At 35.1% G+C, this 21,038-nt stretch overlaps 1 protein-coding gene across 11 annotated transcripts in view; it reads right to left on the bottom strand.

Moving 5' to 3' along the window:
* Nucleotides 1-21,038, bottom strand: part of NAV3 (neuron navigator 3) — a 946,218-nt gene that overhangs the window by 200,638 nt on the left and 724,542 nt on the right. For 9 of the 11 annotated variants that reach the window (XM_021923304.2, XM_031651088.1, XM_021923300.2 and 6 more), the window contains 3 exons: nt 17,614-17,682; nt 13,570-13,709; nt 1,685-2,708 (listed from right to left, as the gene is read on the bottom strand). In XM_021923304.2, coding sequence (XP_021778996.2) covers nt 1,685-2,708; nt 13,570-13,709; nt 17,614-17,682 — 1,233 coding nt within the window. The remainder of the gene's footprint in view (nt 1-1,684; nt 2,709-13,569; nt 13,710-17,613; nt 17,683-21,038) is intronic. The other 2 variants (XM_021923303.2, XM_021923307.2) reach the window with 1 other exon arrangement.

The following is a 21,038-nucleotide window of genomic DNA, read 5'->3' as shown; positions in this document are numbered from 1 at the left end:
AACCATTTGTATCCACTGGATAATTTATTGCAAACAATTTTTTTAAAAGCTTGTTGCTACTTATAGAAAGAAGCCTACTAAATTAGCAGTTCTAGATTTACACTTCCCTATGAAATTCACTTGTGATTTTTTGAAAGGATTGATGTTTTTACAGAATATATTTGTAATCCACAAGGGTGTTGAGTATGACATATTTAAAACTTCATGATTTTTTTTCTCACATTTTTGAAATGTGGATCATGATTTTGACATCTTAAATTCCGCTTTGTTAAATAGGGACCCTGGAGTCAGAAGGAGCTGCAGACTCCCATCTGATCCAAATACAAATATTTTAAATGAATTAGTACTACTGAAGTCAGAAAAGCAGCATTCAATTGTAATGTCCCAAGAGAGTAAATGAAATAATTATAATAATTTTGTTTTGCTGAGTGTATAAAAACTTCAGAAAAAAAGCACTTAGGTTCTTCATTGAGAAAAAAATAAATCAGTATAAACTGCTTTACTTTAAAAAGTTTTATATTCAAAAAATTAATAAATTTTTAAACTATACAGTTTTGATCCTTTCTTAATTATAGTGGGTCCTGTATCCTATTTGTAAAATTTTCTTTCTGTAGTTAAATTGCCAACCTGCCAGAAGGAGGGACAAAGCAGACATTACTGATCCTCAGGCCATCTCCTTACTAACCAAGCAGTGAAAAAACTGGGCACGCAGCAGTTACTGACACATCTCTAATCGATTAAAGCAAATCACAGAACAACATGCAAAGTGTTCTGTCTTTACCAATTGGGTGGCAGGATGCATATTTTAAAATGCATAATAATGTATTTTAAATTTTTATATTGTGTATTTCAGTGCCTACAAAACAAAAAAGCAAAGTAAAATAAATAAATAAATAAAAGGTAAGAAAAAAACAAATCAATAATACAACCCAAATAAGTAATACAAATTATATATGTAACCCCTTTTACCTAGAAACCTATGCCTTGCTGGGGGAAATTAATATAAAATTTACATGGAGAAAGTAGTGCCTTATAAATAACTTTTGAAGAACATTTGCAACACATCAGGATATATAGTAAACATGATATATGCATGATCTCTGTTAATAGTCTCAACTCTACAAAGTAGTGCATGGTTCCTATTCCACAGCTGAAGAAAATGAGACTAAAGAGTATTAAGTAACTTGTCCAATGTCTTATAGCTGAAAAGTGGTAGAACTAGGAATGAAATCCACAACTTTATCATTTCAGAGGCTGCCTCTTTAACCATTATGGTATACTTTCTCCCAAAGATGACACCAAAAATCCATAAACTCTGTAAAAGTGAGAATTATTTTAAAAGTCTGCTACTAGTAATAGAAGCAGTATGGTAGTAGCAATAATACGAATAAACACAAGAGAACATTGTGGCATCTGGTTTCTAGCTGGCTTTTGATAACAAGTAGTTTAATTTTTGAAGGTCTCGATTTCTGAGAGGGAATGAGAGAAGGAATAAAACTGGATCCTGTTGGAAGCTTTTTTCCAGACTAAGATTCCGCACTAAATTCTAGGCCTCTGTCTTTAGCATGAAACATTCCAAAATGACAACATAAAGCACTACTTTATCAGCCTTCCCTATTACACTCTTTGAGTATGTAGGCCTGTAAATATATTTACAACTGTGGATAAGCAGAGGCCAACTTACCTGTAAATGAATGGTGCCACTGTCGCAGTATTTGGGTGGCTGTGTTGCTGCTGTTGAGGGAGTTGGACAGCACCATTTCCTGTGCTCTGCCCACTGCTTTGTGCCACTGTCATGGTACAGGAAGCAGAAGAGGCTTGACCAGCTTCCCTTCCTTCCAAAGGGCCAGGACAGCTAGATGCACTTGCTTTCTCCATGGTTATAGGCTTAGGTAAGGACTGGGAAGGGCTCCCCTTGGTAGTCCTGAATTTCTCAGACTCTTTGCTTGCTGTGCTGCCAGGTGAAATGGTTTGCTTTGCTGTTGGAACTTTAGAGCTTGGTTTTGGAATCCCACTGGAAGATGGAATTAAGCTTTCCTTCTTGGCTGCTGTTGTCTTACTGCCCTTGGGGATCAAGCTGGCAATTTTGGAGGTCTTTTTTGGAGCCATCTCGGTCACCTGATCCTTCTCTTCCTTGACTGGTTTTTCAGTGCAAACTTTATTTTTGTCCCTGTTCTTTTCTTCTTTTTCCTTTGGCTGTAGCAAAGACTTTTTATTGCTGAGATTTTTGCTTCCAGCTTTTGGAGGGGCCAACTTAGGTGACACTTTGGGACTGCTATTTGTTGAGCCACCACTATTCAGACCACTGTTAAAACCTTCCATTTCACCAGATTCAGAAAAGGCATCATCATCCTTCCCACCATCACTAGGTCCTGAAGTGGGAGGCTGTGGGGGGCGTAAAGCAGTCCGGGCATTGACTAGCTTGAATTTCTCAAGCATGGATTTCTGTCCTGAGGGAGCAGTTTTGACCCCTTCTGAGATAGGTGGCTTCAGTCTGTCTGACGGTGGTGTGGGTGAGGTGGCTGGACTTGACTGCTTTACAGTCAACATGGTGGAGGTGGCGCTGTGTTTGACATTCATGGACTTGCTGCGCCAGGGTTTGCTGGCACTTGGAGAAGGGATGGCAGAGGCAGGAGGCTGCCCAGCAGTACTGGGAGGCTGCATGTTACCATTTACACCTGAAGATGATTGAGGTCCTTTGGAGGAATCTGGACATTGTTTAGAAGAAAAATAAAGAAAAGGCAATTAATCTTGATCATTTATATTACATAATTAAGAACTTCCAAACTATTGATGGATAGAAGTCTCTCTCCACTGAACTGAAAAGAGACATGTGGCATCAATCACTTCTCTGATGTGATTTTTTAAACATATTTCAAAAATGCAGAGTTTTGAGAGGCATTGATTCTGGGGTAGGAGGTTGGGGGAGACTATGCTTTATTTTCCCCTCTGAAATTAGTCTTACCCAAATAAATTTGCTAGTCACCGATATTCAAAGATGAATAAAACACTATCCCTCCTCTAAGTAATTCTCTGTGTTCTTTTTCAACCACCACTGTAGCCCATATTAGTAAATGGATATTCCACCTTGCCCTATAAAAATATGTTCTATAATGAATGTTGAAAATTGGCTTAAGCTACTGGGAGTTTAGCTAATTGTTTAGTTAATTTTTAATCTGATTAAATATGGGTATAATTTATAATTTAGCTTTTTGTTAATTTTATTTTAATTTGTATATTACTGAAATTTATGCTTCTATAGATCAGATAATCTACTAACCAATCTATCTATATTTATCTTTATAATAATCCTACAAGGTTCGTATTAATATTATCATCCCCATTTTACAGCTAAGGCAACTAAGGCAAGGAGAGAATAACTTGTTCATAGTCAGACAGCCTGTATTTGAACTGATTTCAGAGACTCTGCTCTTAACCAGCACACCTACAGCTGGTCAGAATAAATCAAGCTACTTTTTAAGAGTTATAGGAAAATAAATCTATTTGTCATATAACTATTTCTTAATGCACTAGTGTTTGTTTACATTCCACTTGGAAGTCACATTATGATGTGAATCTTTACATGACTTTTCTAGTAAAATTAATGCTTGATTACAGTCTTATTTTTAAGAAGACAAAACTAAATTAAAGGAAGGATTTTACAATATGGTATAGAATCAAGAAAAAGAACTGAGCTTTGAGTTAAAAGACCTCCATCCAAGCATTAACATTTGTAAACTGTATTTCTGGTCAAGTCATTTATCTTAAGTTTAATCAACTATGAATGCCTCCCTCTTTCACCCTCTGTTTTTGGGGATGAGGGGATGATTGAATTAGACATTTAAGTGGCACTGTAAACATAGACATATTGAAAAATAAACACAAATCTGTTTTTGATGAAATGCTTAATGAAATGTTATATAAAGATATTGTTTTAATACTCTTCAGGAATTGGAGCTCATTCCATTTTATTAAATGCCTATAAATATAAAACCACAATGCTTTTATTTTTAAATGTCTTCTTCTTCAAAACAAAGGCTGACTTAAAAAAAAAGTCAGAACACATGATAAACCATATGTAATCAAGCCAATTGGTACAGAATACTAGTCTTAACTCATTTTTCAGAAAAAGAAATTGACATACAACAGAAGGAAATAACAAAGAAGTTAGAGATGGAAAAGAAGTCAAATGGTTACAGGCATTTTTGTGTGAGTTAGACAGGTTTTATTTTCTAAAAAACTAAGTGTGCCTAAAATAACATAGTTGATATTTGAAACTGATATTAACAGTAAAATATTGTATACAAATACATTTGTATTACATTTTCTTAAACAAATTTGTAGACTAACAATGACTTCTAATTCTTACTACCCCTCTACCCCTGTGCAATTCCTCATTTCAATTAGCAAAGACTAATACTAATAGTATAATGTAAGACCATGCCTATATATTCTATATTTCAATCTTGCCATTCACTGAAAAGTCAAAATGCTTATATGGTATACATTTTAAAGCATATAATGAGAAATTGTTCTTTTAAAAATATTCATGTAGTCTACTTGTGCTCATCTTTGGAATGTTTAGAAAATTCATTAGATTCATACACAAACACTAAGGTGTTCTAAAAAACAGTGGATATATTGACTGATTCAAGACTAATCCTACAAGCTTCAGAACATTCAATTACTCAAATACATTATCTTTCTGTGAAGGGATTCCAGTATTTTGCTTATTATCTATAAGTACAAATAGTTTCAAGATTATTTCACCAACAGATCCCTTTCAAAGACTAATAACATTTCCTCATAATTTAAATAATTCTTAGTAGTGGATGGAGTCCACTGACTACCGACAGGTAGAAGCACCTTATTCATCAGGTGTCAGCTGTGACCTTACCTCCTCAGGGGGAAAAAATTACTCCCACACCCACCTCTGACCCCCATAGCATCTAGTCTGAATTAGGTGGCTCTTCTACTTTCTCCCATAGTTTACCATTCCTTCTATTATAGTCATTACCTTCTATTACAGTCACTCTACTGTAACTGCCTATTGCCTCCGCAATACTGTGCATTCCATGAAAGCAAAGACCATGCCTGTATTACTGTTTTATGCCATGTATATAGCACCGACTACATGGCAGGCACTGAAGTAAGTGTTTAACACGTATTATCTCAATTAATCCTCCCAACAACAGCATGAACTTTCCATTATTTCCCCTATTTTATGTGTGAAAAAAAAGGAGGCACAAAGAGGTTAAGTAATCTGGCCAAGGTTATACAATTGAGCACTGAACTTTGCTTGAGTTATAAGTTAATCCTGTCAACCACTATATTATACTATTCCTCAAATGCAGATGGCTAAGTTCAATGGTTTATCAATTACAACATTCCCTTGACTATACAAACACAGAAAATAGTAACTATCCAATTAATACCCTGAATAGAATTATATTAAGTGAACTTTGTTTCTCAGGTACCCAGATTCAATTAGAAACTAAGAATTTTTCCTCCAAACAAAATGAATTTTCTCAGGTTCAATGAACTGTGTACATGCCTGTGCATTTCCTACAGTGAACATAATGTTTTGCTGATTTTTGTTGAACATACAGGGATATTTTTCTACTCTTTCCAGGAAAATTAATGTTATTCAGTTCTTACTGTTTATAGAACATGAATCTAGGCACATCATCAGTTAATATTTACAGTGACTACTCTATATAAGATATTCCAAGACACATTATAATCTTGTAGGAGGGAAATAAATAGAGTCATAAAAGATAAATGCCACTGTATATATTAAATGTCAGGTGAGTGTCATGTGGGAAAGAAAATGGTAGAGAAGATCAGAGTTGTGAGGACTCATAGAGAGCTGCAGAATAGGATCAAAACAGGTGGTATAAGGGAGATGTATAGGTTTTTTAGCCAGAAGAAACATTTACACATATTTTTGGGGAGCTATATAAACATTTATTCTATTTTTTAACATTTTAAAATTTTATATATATATATAAAATTTTATATATATATATAGACACAGAGTTGGAGATAAACACAGTCCCCAAAATCAAAGCCTATTCTGCTGGACATATTGTTAAGCAGAACATGATGACATCCTATTGAAATCATCCTTACTCACACTGATCTTAAAGTCATTTGTGGCTCGGCACAGTAGCTCCTGCCTATAATCCTAGCACTTTGGGAGGCCAAGTCTGGTGGATCATTTGAGGCCAGGAGTTTGAGACAATCCTGGCCAACATGACGATACCCTATCTCTACTAAAAATACAAAAATTAGCTAGGCATGGTGGCGCACACCTGTAATCCTAGCTACTCCGGAGGCTGAGGCATGAGAATTGCTTGAACTCAGGAAGCAGAGGTTGCAGTGAGCTGAGATCTCACTGCTGCCCTCCAGCCTTGGTGACGGAGCAAGACTCTGTCTCAAAAAAAAAAAAAAAGTTATTTGAGATATTTCATATTCTATAATGAATATATTAATAATTATTACAAATGTAATTATGCTAACTGACATTTTATTGAAGGTTCTTTAATTGCATTATTTCACGACAGCCCAGTGAAGGGGGAAGGGCTCACATTCCTAATTCACATTTGTAGAAACCAGAGCTTGGTAAGCTTCATTCAATGATTTAGATACCTAATGAGGAATGTATGGTGAAGCTAGGCTTTGACCCCACATTTTGTCACTCTACAGTCCGAGCTCTGTAATTTTCTTAGAATGTCAAACATTCTAAGTGTTTAACACAGTTGTTCTCAAAACTTAAACGTGCACAAATGACACCTGGGGATCCTGTTAAATGCACACTGTGATTCAGCAGATCTGCAGTGGGCCCTGAGGTTCTGCATTGCGAACAATCTTCTGGATGATGCCGGTGCTGCTCACACACAAATCATACTTTGAGTAGCAAGGGTTGAGGAGACTCACAAATTCTGAAAACTGCTGGCCTTTTCAGTTTTAAAGGACTGTTTCCTAAGACAGTCCCCCAAATTGCTAAGTTCATTACATGCTTCATAGCTATGCAATATTAACATTTTTCACTGAACTTTCAGAACCTTGGCTAGCTCTGAGTTTACTTGGATGTTTAGCAGTTTGCTTCAAATAATCTGTAAAACCAAAACAAACTCTTCGGGTTTTCCTAATGTCATTTTTCCTCATCTCTTTGGCCACATACTCGGTATGTATCTCCTGTGCATCTACAACTAGGTTACGAAGTAAGAGTGTGCCTGGGAGCCTTGGTGGGGTTGAGCGGAGAGGGTAGAAAAGAACCAGTCAGGATGCTTTTTTAAGTGGCTGATGAACAAGGGAATTAAGAGAAGGTGCTCTTTCCTTAGAAAAGAGAAACAAGTTGAAGACATTAGCTAGAAAGACTGCTACAGAAGTTCAAGTACAGAAGAGGAATTTCAACATCACTGCACCCAAAAATGAAACAAGAGGGACTATGAATTATGACATTCACATCCAACCCACAGTAATGGTCATAACAGCAGCTGTAAAATCATTCTCAGGCGAGTACACACATATAAGACACTTCCCGAAGCTCCGCTCTAAATCTGTCCACAGCCTGTCTCTATACAGAGTCAATGAGGTGCTTCAGATTTCATTAAGAGGGCAAATCATAGGTTGTTGTGCATCAGGAAGGCACTGGAATAACGAGTCTCTCTGGACTCCTCACAGTAAAGACCACAACAGCAGCTGAAATGGCAGCACCTGTAGTTTCTACAGAATGAATGTAGTCACAAATTATAATCGTGGCCATTTATATACTGAGTAATAAGTAGCCTGGTCTCAATGACATATTTCTGAATGTTGATTACTCAACTTCTGACTATGAATGAATCTCAGCATGGGGAAAATAACAGATTTCTAATGCACATATTTAAAGGCATTCCCAAAATGGATTTGTATCTTGCATTTTTATAGGTTATCTCTGCTTACAGCCTTACCTCTTGTCTATGGTCCCCAAATAGCAATTTGCTTCCACTCTGTCTCTTCTGCTTTCTCTTCTTATACCTCATCTACATTCACCATTGCCAACTCCACCATAACCAAATATTATTATTCATCTACTGCTTACTTTATTCCAAGTACTTAATAAGTACTTCATACACAGTATCTCATTTAAACCCATAATAATCTACAATATACTTATGATCTCTCTTGTTAAAAATGAGAAAATGAAAACTTAGAAAGATAAAGTAATTTGTTTTCAATCATACATATGGCAAAATTTAGAAAAAACAAAATCTAAATGGGAACTCATTTTTGTCTGACTCAAACATTTGGAAGATTTTCACTGTCTCTTCTTTCCACATGTTTACTACATGCCAGAAATTCTGCTGAAATGGCTCTCCAGCAAGCCACATTTATCGCACAGTCAAGTTAATTGGGTAACTCCTTGTTTTCCTTCTTCTTTGGTGAGCAGGATATAAATGGGGAGAACCTCATACAAGTCACTTTATTCAGGTACTATATACCCTCTTCTTTAGCATCTTACTTGCACCCGTTCCTCTAAGTTGATGTGAGAATAGATATTACTTCATACTTGCAAAAACATCTAAATTCACAGAACTAACGTCTAGTTATCTCATCTTGGAAATAAACAATATTGATGAATTGGGAACGATGCCAACCTAGTTCTAAAATTAATACATTGATGTAAATGTGGCAGTCACATCAGGCATATGGGAAGTTTATATAGAGGTTTCATTTCTCTCTGGAACCTCAGTTAGCTGTAGAATTAGCATCACGTTACCAAGAGTGGTATCAGTCTGAGAAAGGACATAGAGATGATCATCTTAATCTGCTTATCTCTTTTTCCTCACCGAATAGTGTGTTGCTTTGATAAAAGCAAACTAGGTTTCAACTCTGAAATATAAGAAGTGACAACAAAAATGATGACAAAAGCACCATTCAATTCTGAAGTATTTCCTGCATGGCAGGCATTGTGCTCAGTGATATAGATGGTCCCTGCTGAATATAGGATACTTTAAGCATCACAGATCATGGTGGAAAGAGGAAAATGATTAAACAATGTGGCTATGCCACTTATTTTGATAAATAATTAGGACTTTAATTTCACAACAACATACCAAATGCTTTAACAAAATTAAGCTGAAGAAAAGTGGCATTCAAATCTAAATATGTCTTGGTATTAAGTGGTTCCTCGTGCACCTCCCCACACTGCTTTGCATAAATAATTGCTTGTGTATTGCCTCAGTCATCAATTTTATAGTGACTCAACAGAAACATGGGACGGTGTTTTATAGGGATCCTGGAAGAGCTGTTCATTCTGCACATGCTTATACTGTACCATTTGCAATATCACAGTGCCACTCTGTGGAGAGTTGCGCAAGTTAGAGAAGCTTCCATTCACCCACCAGCCAGTATGTAATTTATGTACAGGTATATATACTTTGTGGACACCTCAGTATTTGTGCATGTATGCATAAACCAATAACACATATGCCCAAGTCTATTTAGTCTTACCAATTGATATATACATAGATATAAATATATATAGATATATACATATATTTTTATATATGCACCTAGTTATGGTAACTCATGGAAAGAATTCTAAAATTCCTGAAATTATGACATTAATAATGTATTTTAGGCTTATATAAGTATTAAGTAATAAAGCAGTAAAATACATAATTAAATCACCAGTAAAGTAATATAATAACTAAAGCACATTTGCATTGGCTTGAAAACAGTTCAGTTCTTTGACTTTATTGTAATTTCAGAGTAATTTTTAAAAAACAAAGTGTTTAAGAGCTAGACATCTATATTTTAGCTGAATAGGCTGCCCGAATTTAATGACTAATGCATAATTCTCATGAACTCTGATAGCTGTATAATGTTGAATTAAAATGTTGCTAAATCCTCGGCATCCATCTTATTAATTCTGTGTTGTGTGTAAATAAAAGCAAAAGCTTCCACACCAGAAGATACCTGATTAGAATCTAGACAAAGAGAAAGAAGCCCGGTTCAGTGAGTAAACAGGTACAATGTAAGAATCACAGGAGAGAAATGGCAAAAAGATGGCAGGTAGTATCCCCTCTGGTGCCGGGCCATGTTTCTTAGCAACATCATGGAAAAACACCTCTCCATTAAGGAACTCCATCAAATGATGCATGTTTATAGATCATAATAAAGAAACTAGATTCCAAATAAAGCTATGGATAAATTCCTAATAATAAGCTTTTTTGCATTTTCAGATTTTTTAATACAAATTTTGTAAAACAAGAATGATTTCTTAAGGTAACTTGCTTTGGGCATGCAAAGTATATGTCCAAATGAACCATGGCATAGTTTCTACAATATTTGATTTACAGTTAACAGGTATTTGGTTTTTCTCAGAACATATATCTGTCTAGAGTACTCTCATATGGTGCTGGGCAAATTGACAAATGCTTGTGTCAGAGTGTATTATTCATTGTCAGTTTCTGAATGGCAGGTCATCAGGAGAAGAAACTGAAGGACTCTCAAAAGAAATGCTTTACAAATGATGCTGCTTTCATTTCACCACTTGTTCTGAGAAATTTGTTTCCACGTTCCACTTGAACATAATGTTCAGATGGCAGTGAATCCCGTTTTAAGGTTTCTATTTCAGCCTTCTCTGCCAATGATAATCTACTACAATGTTCGCTGATATTTTAATTCATTTAATGAGACTGTAAAATGAGCACACTCTTTTTTCAAAGTTCATTTTTAAAATGACAGTAGATGTATTTTTTGAAGTGCAGTTTGTAATTCTCTACTGATTTCTTCTCATTAAGCATCACATCACTTTAAAAAAGCTAATTTGTTTTACAATCATACATATGAAAAGCCACTGTGCTTTCAACAGTTTGTTTTTTTAATATAGAAGTGAAGCTGTTTTAATTGTGAATAAACCTTTACTATGTATTACAGCTTGTATAGATTCCTGAAATGATTTATATAACTCATCCCCTCAGACTTGTTAAAGAATGTATAAAGTATATTTCCACTTAAAAACATTCAAGGAACACATTACAGATAATTTTGTTAATCCTGCCAATAAAATATCTTGTTATTAATTTAAATATTCTTATTTTTAATAACTAAAAAGGAAAAGGAATTAGAATAAGAATATTCAAGTTAGGACTTTCTGAGTTCTATCAGTATAATACCATAACTTTTAAAAGTTATTGATTTTTTACCTTGGCTGGTCACACCCAAGGTATATATGCAAACTAGTTTGTGATAGAGGTCAATTCATCACCAGATGGATTTGTATATTTTTATAAACATTATTCTAGAACTATAAATCTTCATATTTAAAAAAGTTAAAACAAACATATTTATTAAAAGATGTACCATTTGAACACAGAATAGATTATAACTTTTTTTTTTTTTTTTTGAGGCGGAGTCTCGCTCTGTCGCCCAGGCCGCAGTGCAGTGGCTCGATCTCGGTTCACTGCAAGCTCCACCTCCCAGGTTCACGCCACTCTCCTACCTCAGCCTCCTGAGTAGCTAGGAGTAGAGGTGTCCACCACCACGCCTGGCTAATTTTTTTGTATTTTTATAAACTGTTTTATATGTAATATATTATTATCTAGTTTGCTCTTATAATTTAAGATAATATTTTGGAAATATAGCATGAAATAATTAATTTATAAACATTGTCATTGCATCTATTGACATAAAGTTTTAACTCCACGTTTAATAGCAAATTTCATATTGCATAGAAGACAAATTCCAGATGTCTTTATTGTATCATACGAAAACTCTTGTCTAAGGAAACATGCTTTATATGAGCAGACTGCATATTACATGACATCTGTCTCCACCTTGTGGTTATTATCAACATTGCTACTTTCTAATTTTGCACTACTTTCTAAGCATAGGTAGGGAAGGTATGTATGAATTGAGTGGCCATGGAAAAATATTAATGCTTGTCTATCATCGGAATTTTACTTTTAGATGCCAGAAATAAGTTAAAGAAAATATTTTCACATTACAGAAAAATTCAGATAAATTAAGATATAAAAGTGTTAATTCATCGAATGAATTTCTAAGTCTATTTACAAACATTAGTAGTAATTTCTTGCAAGAATATTAATAACGGTGGTGGTATCATGTTGCTTTATTGGACACTTTGGCAGCCTAATTAACACATCTTTATTTCTGAGCCTGTTAGCTTCCCCTAGAAATTTCCCACATGTAAAGGAAGTTTTAGCCTGAACTTGTATAATATTTTTAAGAAAAGTCAGGAAATGAGGGCATTATTTTTTCTGGTGAGGAAATGTCATCTCCCTCAGCCCCAGGAAGACTATAAGTCTTTGGTAGTATTTCTTGTGATCTTAAATCTAAAATTTTATTTTACATTTTAAAGAAAACATTCCTAACTTCCAAATACACACTTTTATTTTTTCATTTTCCATTTAACTCAAGAGCTTAGGATATTACAATCTTAACACACACCGCTCTACTCTTAGGGGTTTAAAGTCTGTCCACTTTTGCTTTAGGCAAAAGGGAATATTCACACAAGAGTGTCTTGCTTCTAGATCACATCTATCCGTTCACATTTGAGTAAGAGGAAGTTGTCTAATCATTTGCCTATATGAAACAATTCACAATTATCTATTTTGAGCAAAAACGTTTGCACATGGTTGAATTATTCGATCACAATTTGCCAAATGTTCTACTAACTAAACATTTGTGCCACTTTTTAATTTCATGTGTTTTTCCATGTAGAGCCTAACACTCTGAAGAAAAGTTTGAAGTTCTATTGATTTGAAAATACTTCCTCAAAATCCAGTAGAACACCCTAGTTCCTCACACAGCCATACTACTTAAAACAGCACAAGTTCTTCATTTCCTCATGATTGAGGTGTAAACTACACATACTCATCCCCGTCCTCCCTGCTACTCGGTGACAAGCATCAAATCAGCACCTCTTTAAATACCCACTTTGTACATCACAGAGAACTGTGCAGCATACGAGTAATTTATAATATGCCTTTAACAGACACTCTCACTTAATGTCCTTGATTTTGTGATTTGATATTTATGTTATGCACTATTTCAAGAAAACAAAACAAATGTGAATAATTTGTCTTTTGGGGAAAACTGAGGTTATTATATCTCTGGGATCTGCTGCTTGCAAAGATAAAAACCTACTGTAATTATGTTTCAACTTAACTGCCAGAAACACTTATGACTCTTAACTGAAGCTAAGAATTCAAATAAATTCAGTATGGCTTTATGATTTCAGGATACATTTTCAAAAACATAAAAAGACATAAGAAAATGTGATTTACAAGCATTTGGAAGGACCTGTTTTTAAAAAACAGTATTTATACTTGCATATATAACTAACAACTTAAAATAAATAAGTTTATTTGTTTAAAGTGTTCTTCAGATCAGAAAACTGACAGTCAGGAGGGGACAGTTAGGAAACATAAAGAAACTCCACTGATAACATCTCTAGGCCCAAAGCTGTTAGGCTGCTCAAATATTAGATTTAGCATGGAATTCACAAGACTCATGTTAGACTTGTGTCATAATGATGTAACAAACACTTACCTTTTTCGTTTCCATTTGCATAATTTGGAGGCTTGTTTTTGTCAATGCTGTTAAAGCTCTGACTTCTCCTATTTAAATTAGAGGCTCCCTGGACCTTGCTGCTGCTGCCTGCAGCAGGCACCCTAGAGGGCCCTGGAAGCCTGAAATAGTAGGAGAAAAATTACATCATTATTGTACATTACAAAAAGGTAAGGAGCAGGAGGTGCTGAGTAGGGACATAAAAGTCAGAAATTTACAACATAGGATGTTCTAAAATATATTTAGCAGAAAATGGTGATAGAAGTGACAAATAAATAGCTAAGCCCAATGTTCGAGATCTTCAGAAAAATCTTGTTTCACTTTTCAATAAACATGTCCCTCCATAATTATAATAATATAGAATAATTAAAACAAACCTTAACTAAAAAAAGTCATACTCACCCCATCCCTGATGAATAAAACTTTGCCTTAAAGTACTATAACAATTACATGAAAAGTAAAGGAAACAATAACACTTAACTTTATATTCTGAGCATATTCATCAGCTATTTCAGTTATTAAGTTGTTCTTTTCAGTGTATAAGGCATTTGTTTTTATTGTAGGTAGTTATATAGTAAGTTTGCTTGGATATTAATCACAAGAAAGCTACTGAACAAGAGGGAATAGCTAATGCTCACTGAAATATCTAAGTTACTTAGCTACACTAATGAAAACATGGTACCAAGACCCAGGTCATGAGTTAAATTATATTTCACTGGTCTGCCACACAAAAAACCTCTTTCATTTTCTTGACAAAAATAAGCATCCAGACTTAGCTGCTTATCTCACAAGTTTGGCCAACTGATCACAGAGGAGATATAACAAGAAAAGATGCAGATCTCAGAAGAAAATCACTGTTAGCTGGATGACAATTTAAAATATGCTTACATGTAGTGACAATAGCTTTAGCTACTCTTTGTGTATGAATGATAGGATATGAAGAAATATTAACAGACTATCTTATAATTAGAGGTGGTTTGACTGGAGGTTATAACTTACTGTTGCTTTATTGGAACTAAAATATCAGTTTGGATCATTCATTTCACTCTTAAGCAATTTCCAAATTAAAATTTCAGTGACCAATTATGTAATGAATTGTGCCTAAAACATGCAATTACTAGATTTTTGATTTTATACTACTAATATATATTCTATAGGTATATTTAATCTATAAATTAAAAATTAGAAATGAAGAACTAATATTGACGTTCTTTTTTTGTTTTTGTTTTTGTTTTCTTGAGACAGGGTCTCACTCTGCTGCCCAGACTGGAGTACAGTGGCACGATCTCAGCTCACTGCAACCTTTGTCTCCAGGGTTGAAGCGATTCTCCTGCCTCAGTCTCTGAGTAGCTAGGCTTATAGGCATTTGGCTATCATGCTCGGCTCATCTTTGTATTTTGGTAGAGACGGGGTTTCCCCATGTTGGCTAGGCTAGTCTCAATCTCCTGACCTCAAGTGATGCCGCCTCGGCCTCCCAAAGTGTTGGGATTACAGGCGTGAGCCACCGCATCTGGCCGAGAACTAATAATGACATTCTAAGATTTATTTAGAAAATATGATATTGAAAGTTTTGTTCAGTATTTTCTGCCACCATATGAATGTCACTGTGTACTACTCTGAAAATTTTTATTTGAAAGGAAAACAATAGTTGAAAATCTACAAATATAGCACTATTTTTTATAATCATCTTTTATAAATTTTTTAAAGCAAAGATTATTAATGTCTCTCATATTGGTATCCGATATACCAAAATTTCACAATCCAGCTGTTACATGCTCAACATTTTACTCACCTTTATACTACTACTTGATTATATCATTTTCATAGAATATTAGAACATCAAACCACCTTCAGAAAATATAAGTGTTTTTATAATAGTAACGGTCATTATAAAATAGAATGAACATCAGAGAATAAAAAAAACAAATACCAACTTAAAAACAAAACTGTTGATTTCTTAGAACGGTTAATAGCTTCAAAATGTGAATTATATTTTAGTGTTTAAATACATATGGCTGAAAATAATCCCTTTAACTATTTTGCTAATTGGATATTGTGTCATATAAAATATTAGAATATTTTCCAAATGATTCCAGCATTTAACTTTTGTTCAAGTGAATCTACAAGGATTCGTTAGGTATAGCACAATAACCAGAGATGCTAGGAATTTACAGAACCAGTGATTGCACTCTGTTGAAGGAAACCAACTAATGAATTTGGCCAAGTGTCCTAATCATAATAAATCTGAGAATTATTTCTGTAGACATAGGCATAGGCTTAGAAAGTTCATTCCAAACTCGCACATATAAACAAATTTTGTCACAAAACTTGCTGCTTGTAATGTGAATTGACCTGTTCCCGAAAATAATTAAAATACATTTTAATCTTTACTGCAATCCATGAAGTCAAATGATCTTCAGTCCTTAGAAGAACAAATTAAAACAAATTTAAAAATACATTTGCTCTTCTCATTACCCTAATTTGACAGGTGGCCAGGGCAGGCCTTCAGATTATTCATCAAAGTAATAAAAAGGGAAATGAGATGAAGCAGAGAGGAGGGAGAGAGGGAGAGGGAGAGAGGGAGAGAGGGAGAGAGGGGGAGACAGGGAGAGGGGGAGAGAGAGGGGAAGAGAGAGAGAGAGAAAGAGAGAGAGAGAAAGAGAGAGAAAGAGAGAGAGAGAGAGAAAGAGAGAGAGAGAGAGATCTATCAAAATACAGTACTTAAAAATATTTTATATGCTGGCCGGGCGCAGTGCCTCACACCTGTAATCCCAGCACTTTGGGAGGTCGAGGTGGGTGGATCATGAGGTCAGGAGATCGAGACCATCCTGGCTACCACGGTGAAACCCCGTCTCTACTAAAAATACAAAAACTAGCCAGGCGAGGTGGCGGGCGCCTGTAGTCCCAGCTACTTGGGAGGCTGAGGCAGGAGAATGGCGTGAACCCGGGAGGCGGAGCTTGCAGTGAGCTGAGATCCGGCCACTGCACTCCAGCCTGGGCGACAGAGTGAGACTCCATCTCAAAACAAAAACAAAAACAAACAAACAAACAAAAAAATGCTCATTGTGCATAGCAGGTCACTGTTCCTTACCCATCATAATTTATATCATTTATTCTAGTTTTTAATTAAATACCTTTTAAATTTGTCTTTCCAGAATCATGTTGGCTACTCTGGAAATGAATATAACTTAGAAAGCCAAGGCAAGGGGAAAGACACCTACCTCCAGTCAAAGCATCAGACGCATTCCTTGTGGTCAAACATTGCATAATACGATTTATCAATGGAACAATAGCTCATAAACCACTGCTGGATACTTCCCCAGTGAGTAAGATGACACAAAGGATCACATACTAATCAGAGGTGCAAAACTCTTGCTGCGGCTGTATTCAGCTGTTCCATGCTACCATCATGCCTTCAGCAACTTAACATTTTTTAAAAATCAAACTCTTTCAAAACATTTTTATAGGTCATTATTTTCCAAACAGTACATAAGGTACTGTCATTTATTATAACAGGCTGTCTTTATTATACCTATGTCATAAAGAAGCAAAAAAATTAAACTATTATAGATAGAAGAACAGTCCAGACTGACCTGGTACTAACTTCCCCACTAAAATCTACCAATGCTTTTCAGTTCTCCATTAAAATGTGCAATAATGAATGCATGCCCATCTCAAAAAGCAATTACAATTTTGTTGTATAACTTCCAGATTATGTGACTTGGAAAGAATTGGGCATTCAAAGTATTGGTTTTCTTGATTGATTCTAAACCTAGAATCTAGAGTTCAGCCCAGTTATAGCACTACATATAACTAAACTAAAAAAGATGCCAAAACCCATGTAATTATCTAACACAAACACGCTCATCCCTGAGACTGTGTATGAAAATCTTCCTGGAAAACTTTAGTGCTCTAAACTTCTCATTCAGAAGTGCATCATTAAAAAAAAAAAAGATAGGACAAAATATCACTGGGTATTTACTTGAATATCACTAAGAAGCAATAAATTAGAGAATATTAACTGACCTAGTAGGCTTTTTTTGACTGGTTGCAATTCCACTGTGATTAGACTGAGTTGCATATCTGGCTGCCAGACTGTATGAGGAGAAACAGAGAAATTGAATTAAAGAGATTCTTTGAACATGGAAGGAAAGCACAAACTTACAAGAAAACGATGAATTAATGAAATGCAATTGGAACACGTATAAACATGTATAAAGAACAAATTAATTAGAAAATTATGGTAATGTTATATGTCCGACATGACCTTGGATTATGAATGTACTATGAAATAATGCAGCACACACCTTGTCATAAAATGTGTTATCACTGACTTTGCAGTTATGGCCGTGTAATATTATTAATATTTTAAAAATAGTATTATTTCATCATATAAAAAATTCAACCTTGTAAATGACTGTGAAATTCAGGGAAACTAAAGTTTCACTGACATGATGAAAGATCACTTTCTTAAAAAGTTTAAAATGAAAAAGAAGAGTGTGGGATGACAATCATTAGTTCCTTTTGTAAACTCTTCTAATTTGCTTTTTTCAATCTAAATATTATTTTGAAAGTCAAGTGATTAAATAGTCTGGTTTCTGTCTAATAAGTTATTGCTGGCCTCTAGGACTAGATTATTTTCAAGGGAGTAAACAATAAAAGATGTTTTGTCTCAGGGAAGATCGATATACAAACAGAAATTAAAGTGGGCTTAAGTTCTTCATAAACAAACTTAACAAATACTCATGACAACTTCTGGGCATTCTGTAATTACATGTCTCAATGATTTTTTAAATTAAAATATTTGTTCAAAGGCACACAAGAAAGCATGATTTAAGCCATATTTTGAAGAGCAATACTTTATAAATAAAATGCACATTTACACATTAACTTCAACTGATCTCTGAGTTACCTAAGAGTTCTGGAATCAGTGTTCTGAAAGATATAGTTAGACCCGATAAACCCAGGACATGTTCACATAGCCTGTGATGGTCATGGGTTGATGCCCAAGTGGAGAATCACTTCTCAGATGAATTGGGATGGCTCTACATGAACCCAGTTGCTGTGCATGCACAGTTTTCAAGGCCTCCAAGGAAACAAGAACAACATGGGGGTGTTGGAATCAGGGTGGGATCACTTGGAGCCCTGCTGCAGTTGATCCAATTGCTTCTCTGCCAAGCAGGGGGTATTTTAGTCAAGGAAAGGATTACTTAGGATGATGATGTGTTTACTAAGATAACTTTTACTACACTGAGCTAGGCTGTGGTGGGAGCTTGCAGGTCCTTAAAATTGCCTGGCTTGAGGGAAATATATCCTCATATAGAGGGAGTTTTCAGATTCACAGAGTACATTCGGCATGTGATAAATTGTTATTTGTGTATAACGCAATCTGTATTCTAACTACACTGAGCACCAAAACAACTGGCCACAACTGGCTAAACTACTTCAGTAATAACACTATCAGAAAGTACTTCAGAAATAAAAACCAAACTGTCTCAATTCAGTGAAATAGCATTTTGAAAACTAAAGAATAAAAACATGCAAAGTGAGGAAAAACCTTTTGTGAACTTCTCAGTCTACTTGTCAATTCAAGAGTAAGAGAACTATCTGTTTACCACGATGTCTACCCTACTTTCTCTAAATTGAACACACCTATTAGCAAAACAGATGACAATGAAACAATATATTTTCTTTTAGTGAGCTGAAGCTACCTTATTGGTCCCCCCACCTCATGATTTTAAAGAAGTGCCATAATATAATTCTTAGCATAGAACTGGAAAAACAACAACAAAGTCCATAAAGTTTTAATGATTTGGCCAAAATCAATTTCATTTTATGGTCCATGTGTGTTTCCTGATTTATTATATAAGAATACTCTACTTTGAACCTGAATTCTTACACCAAACCCTCTCACTGTAATCTCTTAAAAGGTAGCTTCTGTCCTGCTTTCTTGCACTGGTGAAGCTGTTATCTTGAAGTGTTTTCTTCAAAGTTCACTGTGTTCTAAAGTCTTTGCATTTAACCATGTTGGTCCCTGCTCCTTTTTGAGCCTCTCCTATTCATAGACTGGCATTCCAGGAAGCTGACCCAATTAATTCACCATCATTTTTGTCCCACTGTCTCTTTCCTTTTTGGGGTCCTTGCTTCCCCACCTCTTAAAGGCATGTTATTTTTCCTTCAAGAGTATGTCCTCTTTCCTCAAATATTTTTATGCATTTTTTACTTAGTAATTCACTTTATACTAAGATTTAAACTAAAATTCTACTCCTAAAATTAACCTCTGTTCATATTCCCATCCATCAGTACCAACTGAAAGACCTGTCCATTTACGTGCGCTTCAAACTCACCACATCAAACTCTCCATTCTCCTTCTTTTATTCCCCAGCTCTCAATAAGCTCCTTCCTAAAATTTCTTTATTTCTATCCACAGGACCACAATTTTCTTAATAATATAGGCTGAAAATCTCAACAGCCGACTCTTTCCATTTCCCTTTCAATTATTACAGAGGAGAAATCAATACCTAGTCATACTAATTCAATATCTACAATTCCATCTGTACCTGTGTTTTCCATCAATTCCGATGTTTATCACTCTAACTCAAGCCTTGAATACGTCCCACGATACCTCTGACCTACAGAAATTCAAATGTTGTATTGCTAATCTAATTCATACCTCAGAATCAAATATTTGAATTGAAATGAATGTATGTAGGCTTGTGTCTTGATATTATTGTTTGTCTCAAATAGAGAAGTGAAATTATAGGTGAAGGAAGCAAAGGTTAAAGCCATACAACAAATTTTCTAAAACATGCAGCTAATTAGTAAAGATTCAAAGTAAATTTTGATATTCAAGATCCTCTAAAAAATCTTCATTTCTTTTTTTGAGACGGAGTCTTGCTCTGTCACCCAGGCTGGAGTGCAGTGGCATAACCTCGGCTCACTGCAACCTCCACTTCCTGGGTTCAAGCAATTCTCTTGCCTCAGCCTCCCAAGTAGCTGGGATTACAGGCACCCACCACCACGCCTGGCTACTTTTTGCATTTTTAATAGAGGCAGTGTTTCGCCATGTTGGCCAAGATGGTCTCAAACTCCTGGGATTGCAGGTGTGAGACACTGCACCCAGCCTTAATAAAATATTCTTATGTTTCTATGTTTATGTTCTACTGTCTTTGTCACAGGATAAAAGACAAGAGGGGTTTTTATCTCACTTGTACTTTTCTATTTTTCTGTGCCTTTACTCATGCTATAACTCCTATGGGAATACTCCCTACCTGTGTCTATTATACCAAATTCTAACCATTTTTCAAGTATCACCTTAAATTACACCAAGTCTATGCAACATTTTATCACCTTCTAGACACATATTAAATCTCTAAGCTTTCATAACTGTGCTTTGTACCCTTTTATGTAATGCAAAAATTTAATTTAACTTTAGTTATTTAAATTTATAA

Source organism: Papio anubis, chromosome 9 (assembly GCF_008728515.1).
Source record: "Papio anubis isolate 15944 chromosome 9, Panubis1.0, whole genome shotgun sequence".
Lineage (NCBI taxonomy): Eukaryota > Metazoa > Chordata > Mammalia > Primates > Cercopithecidae > Papio > Papio anubis.
Note: the sequence above shows the minus strand (reverse complement) of the source record. Positions and strands in the feature narration are given on the sequence as shown.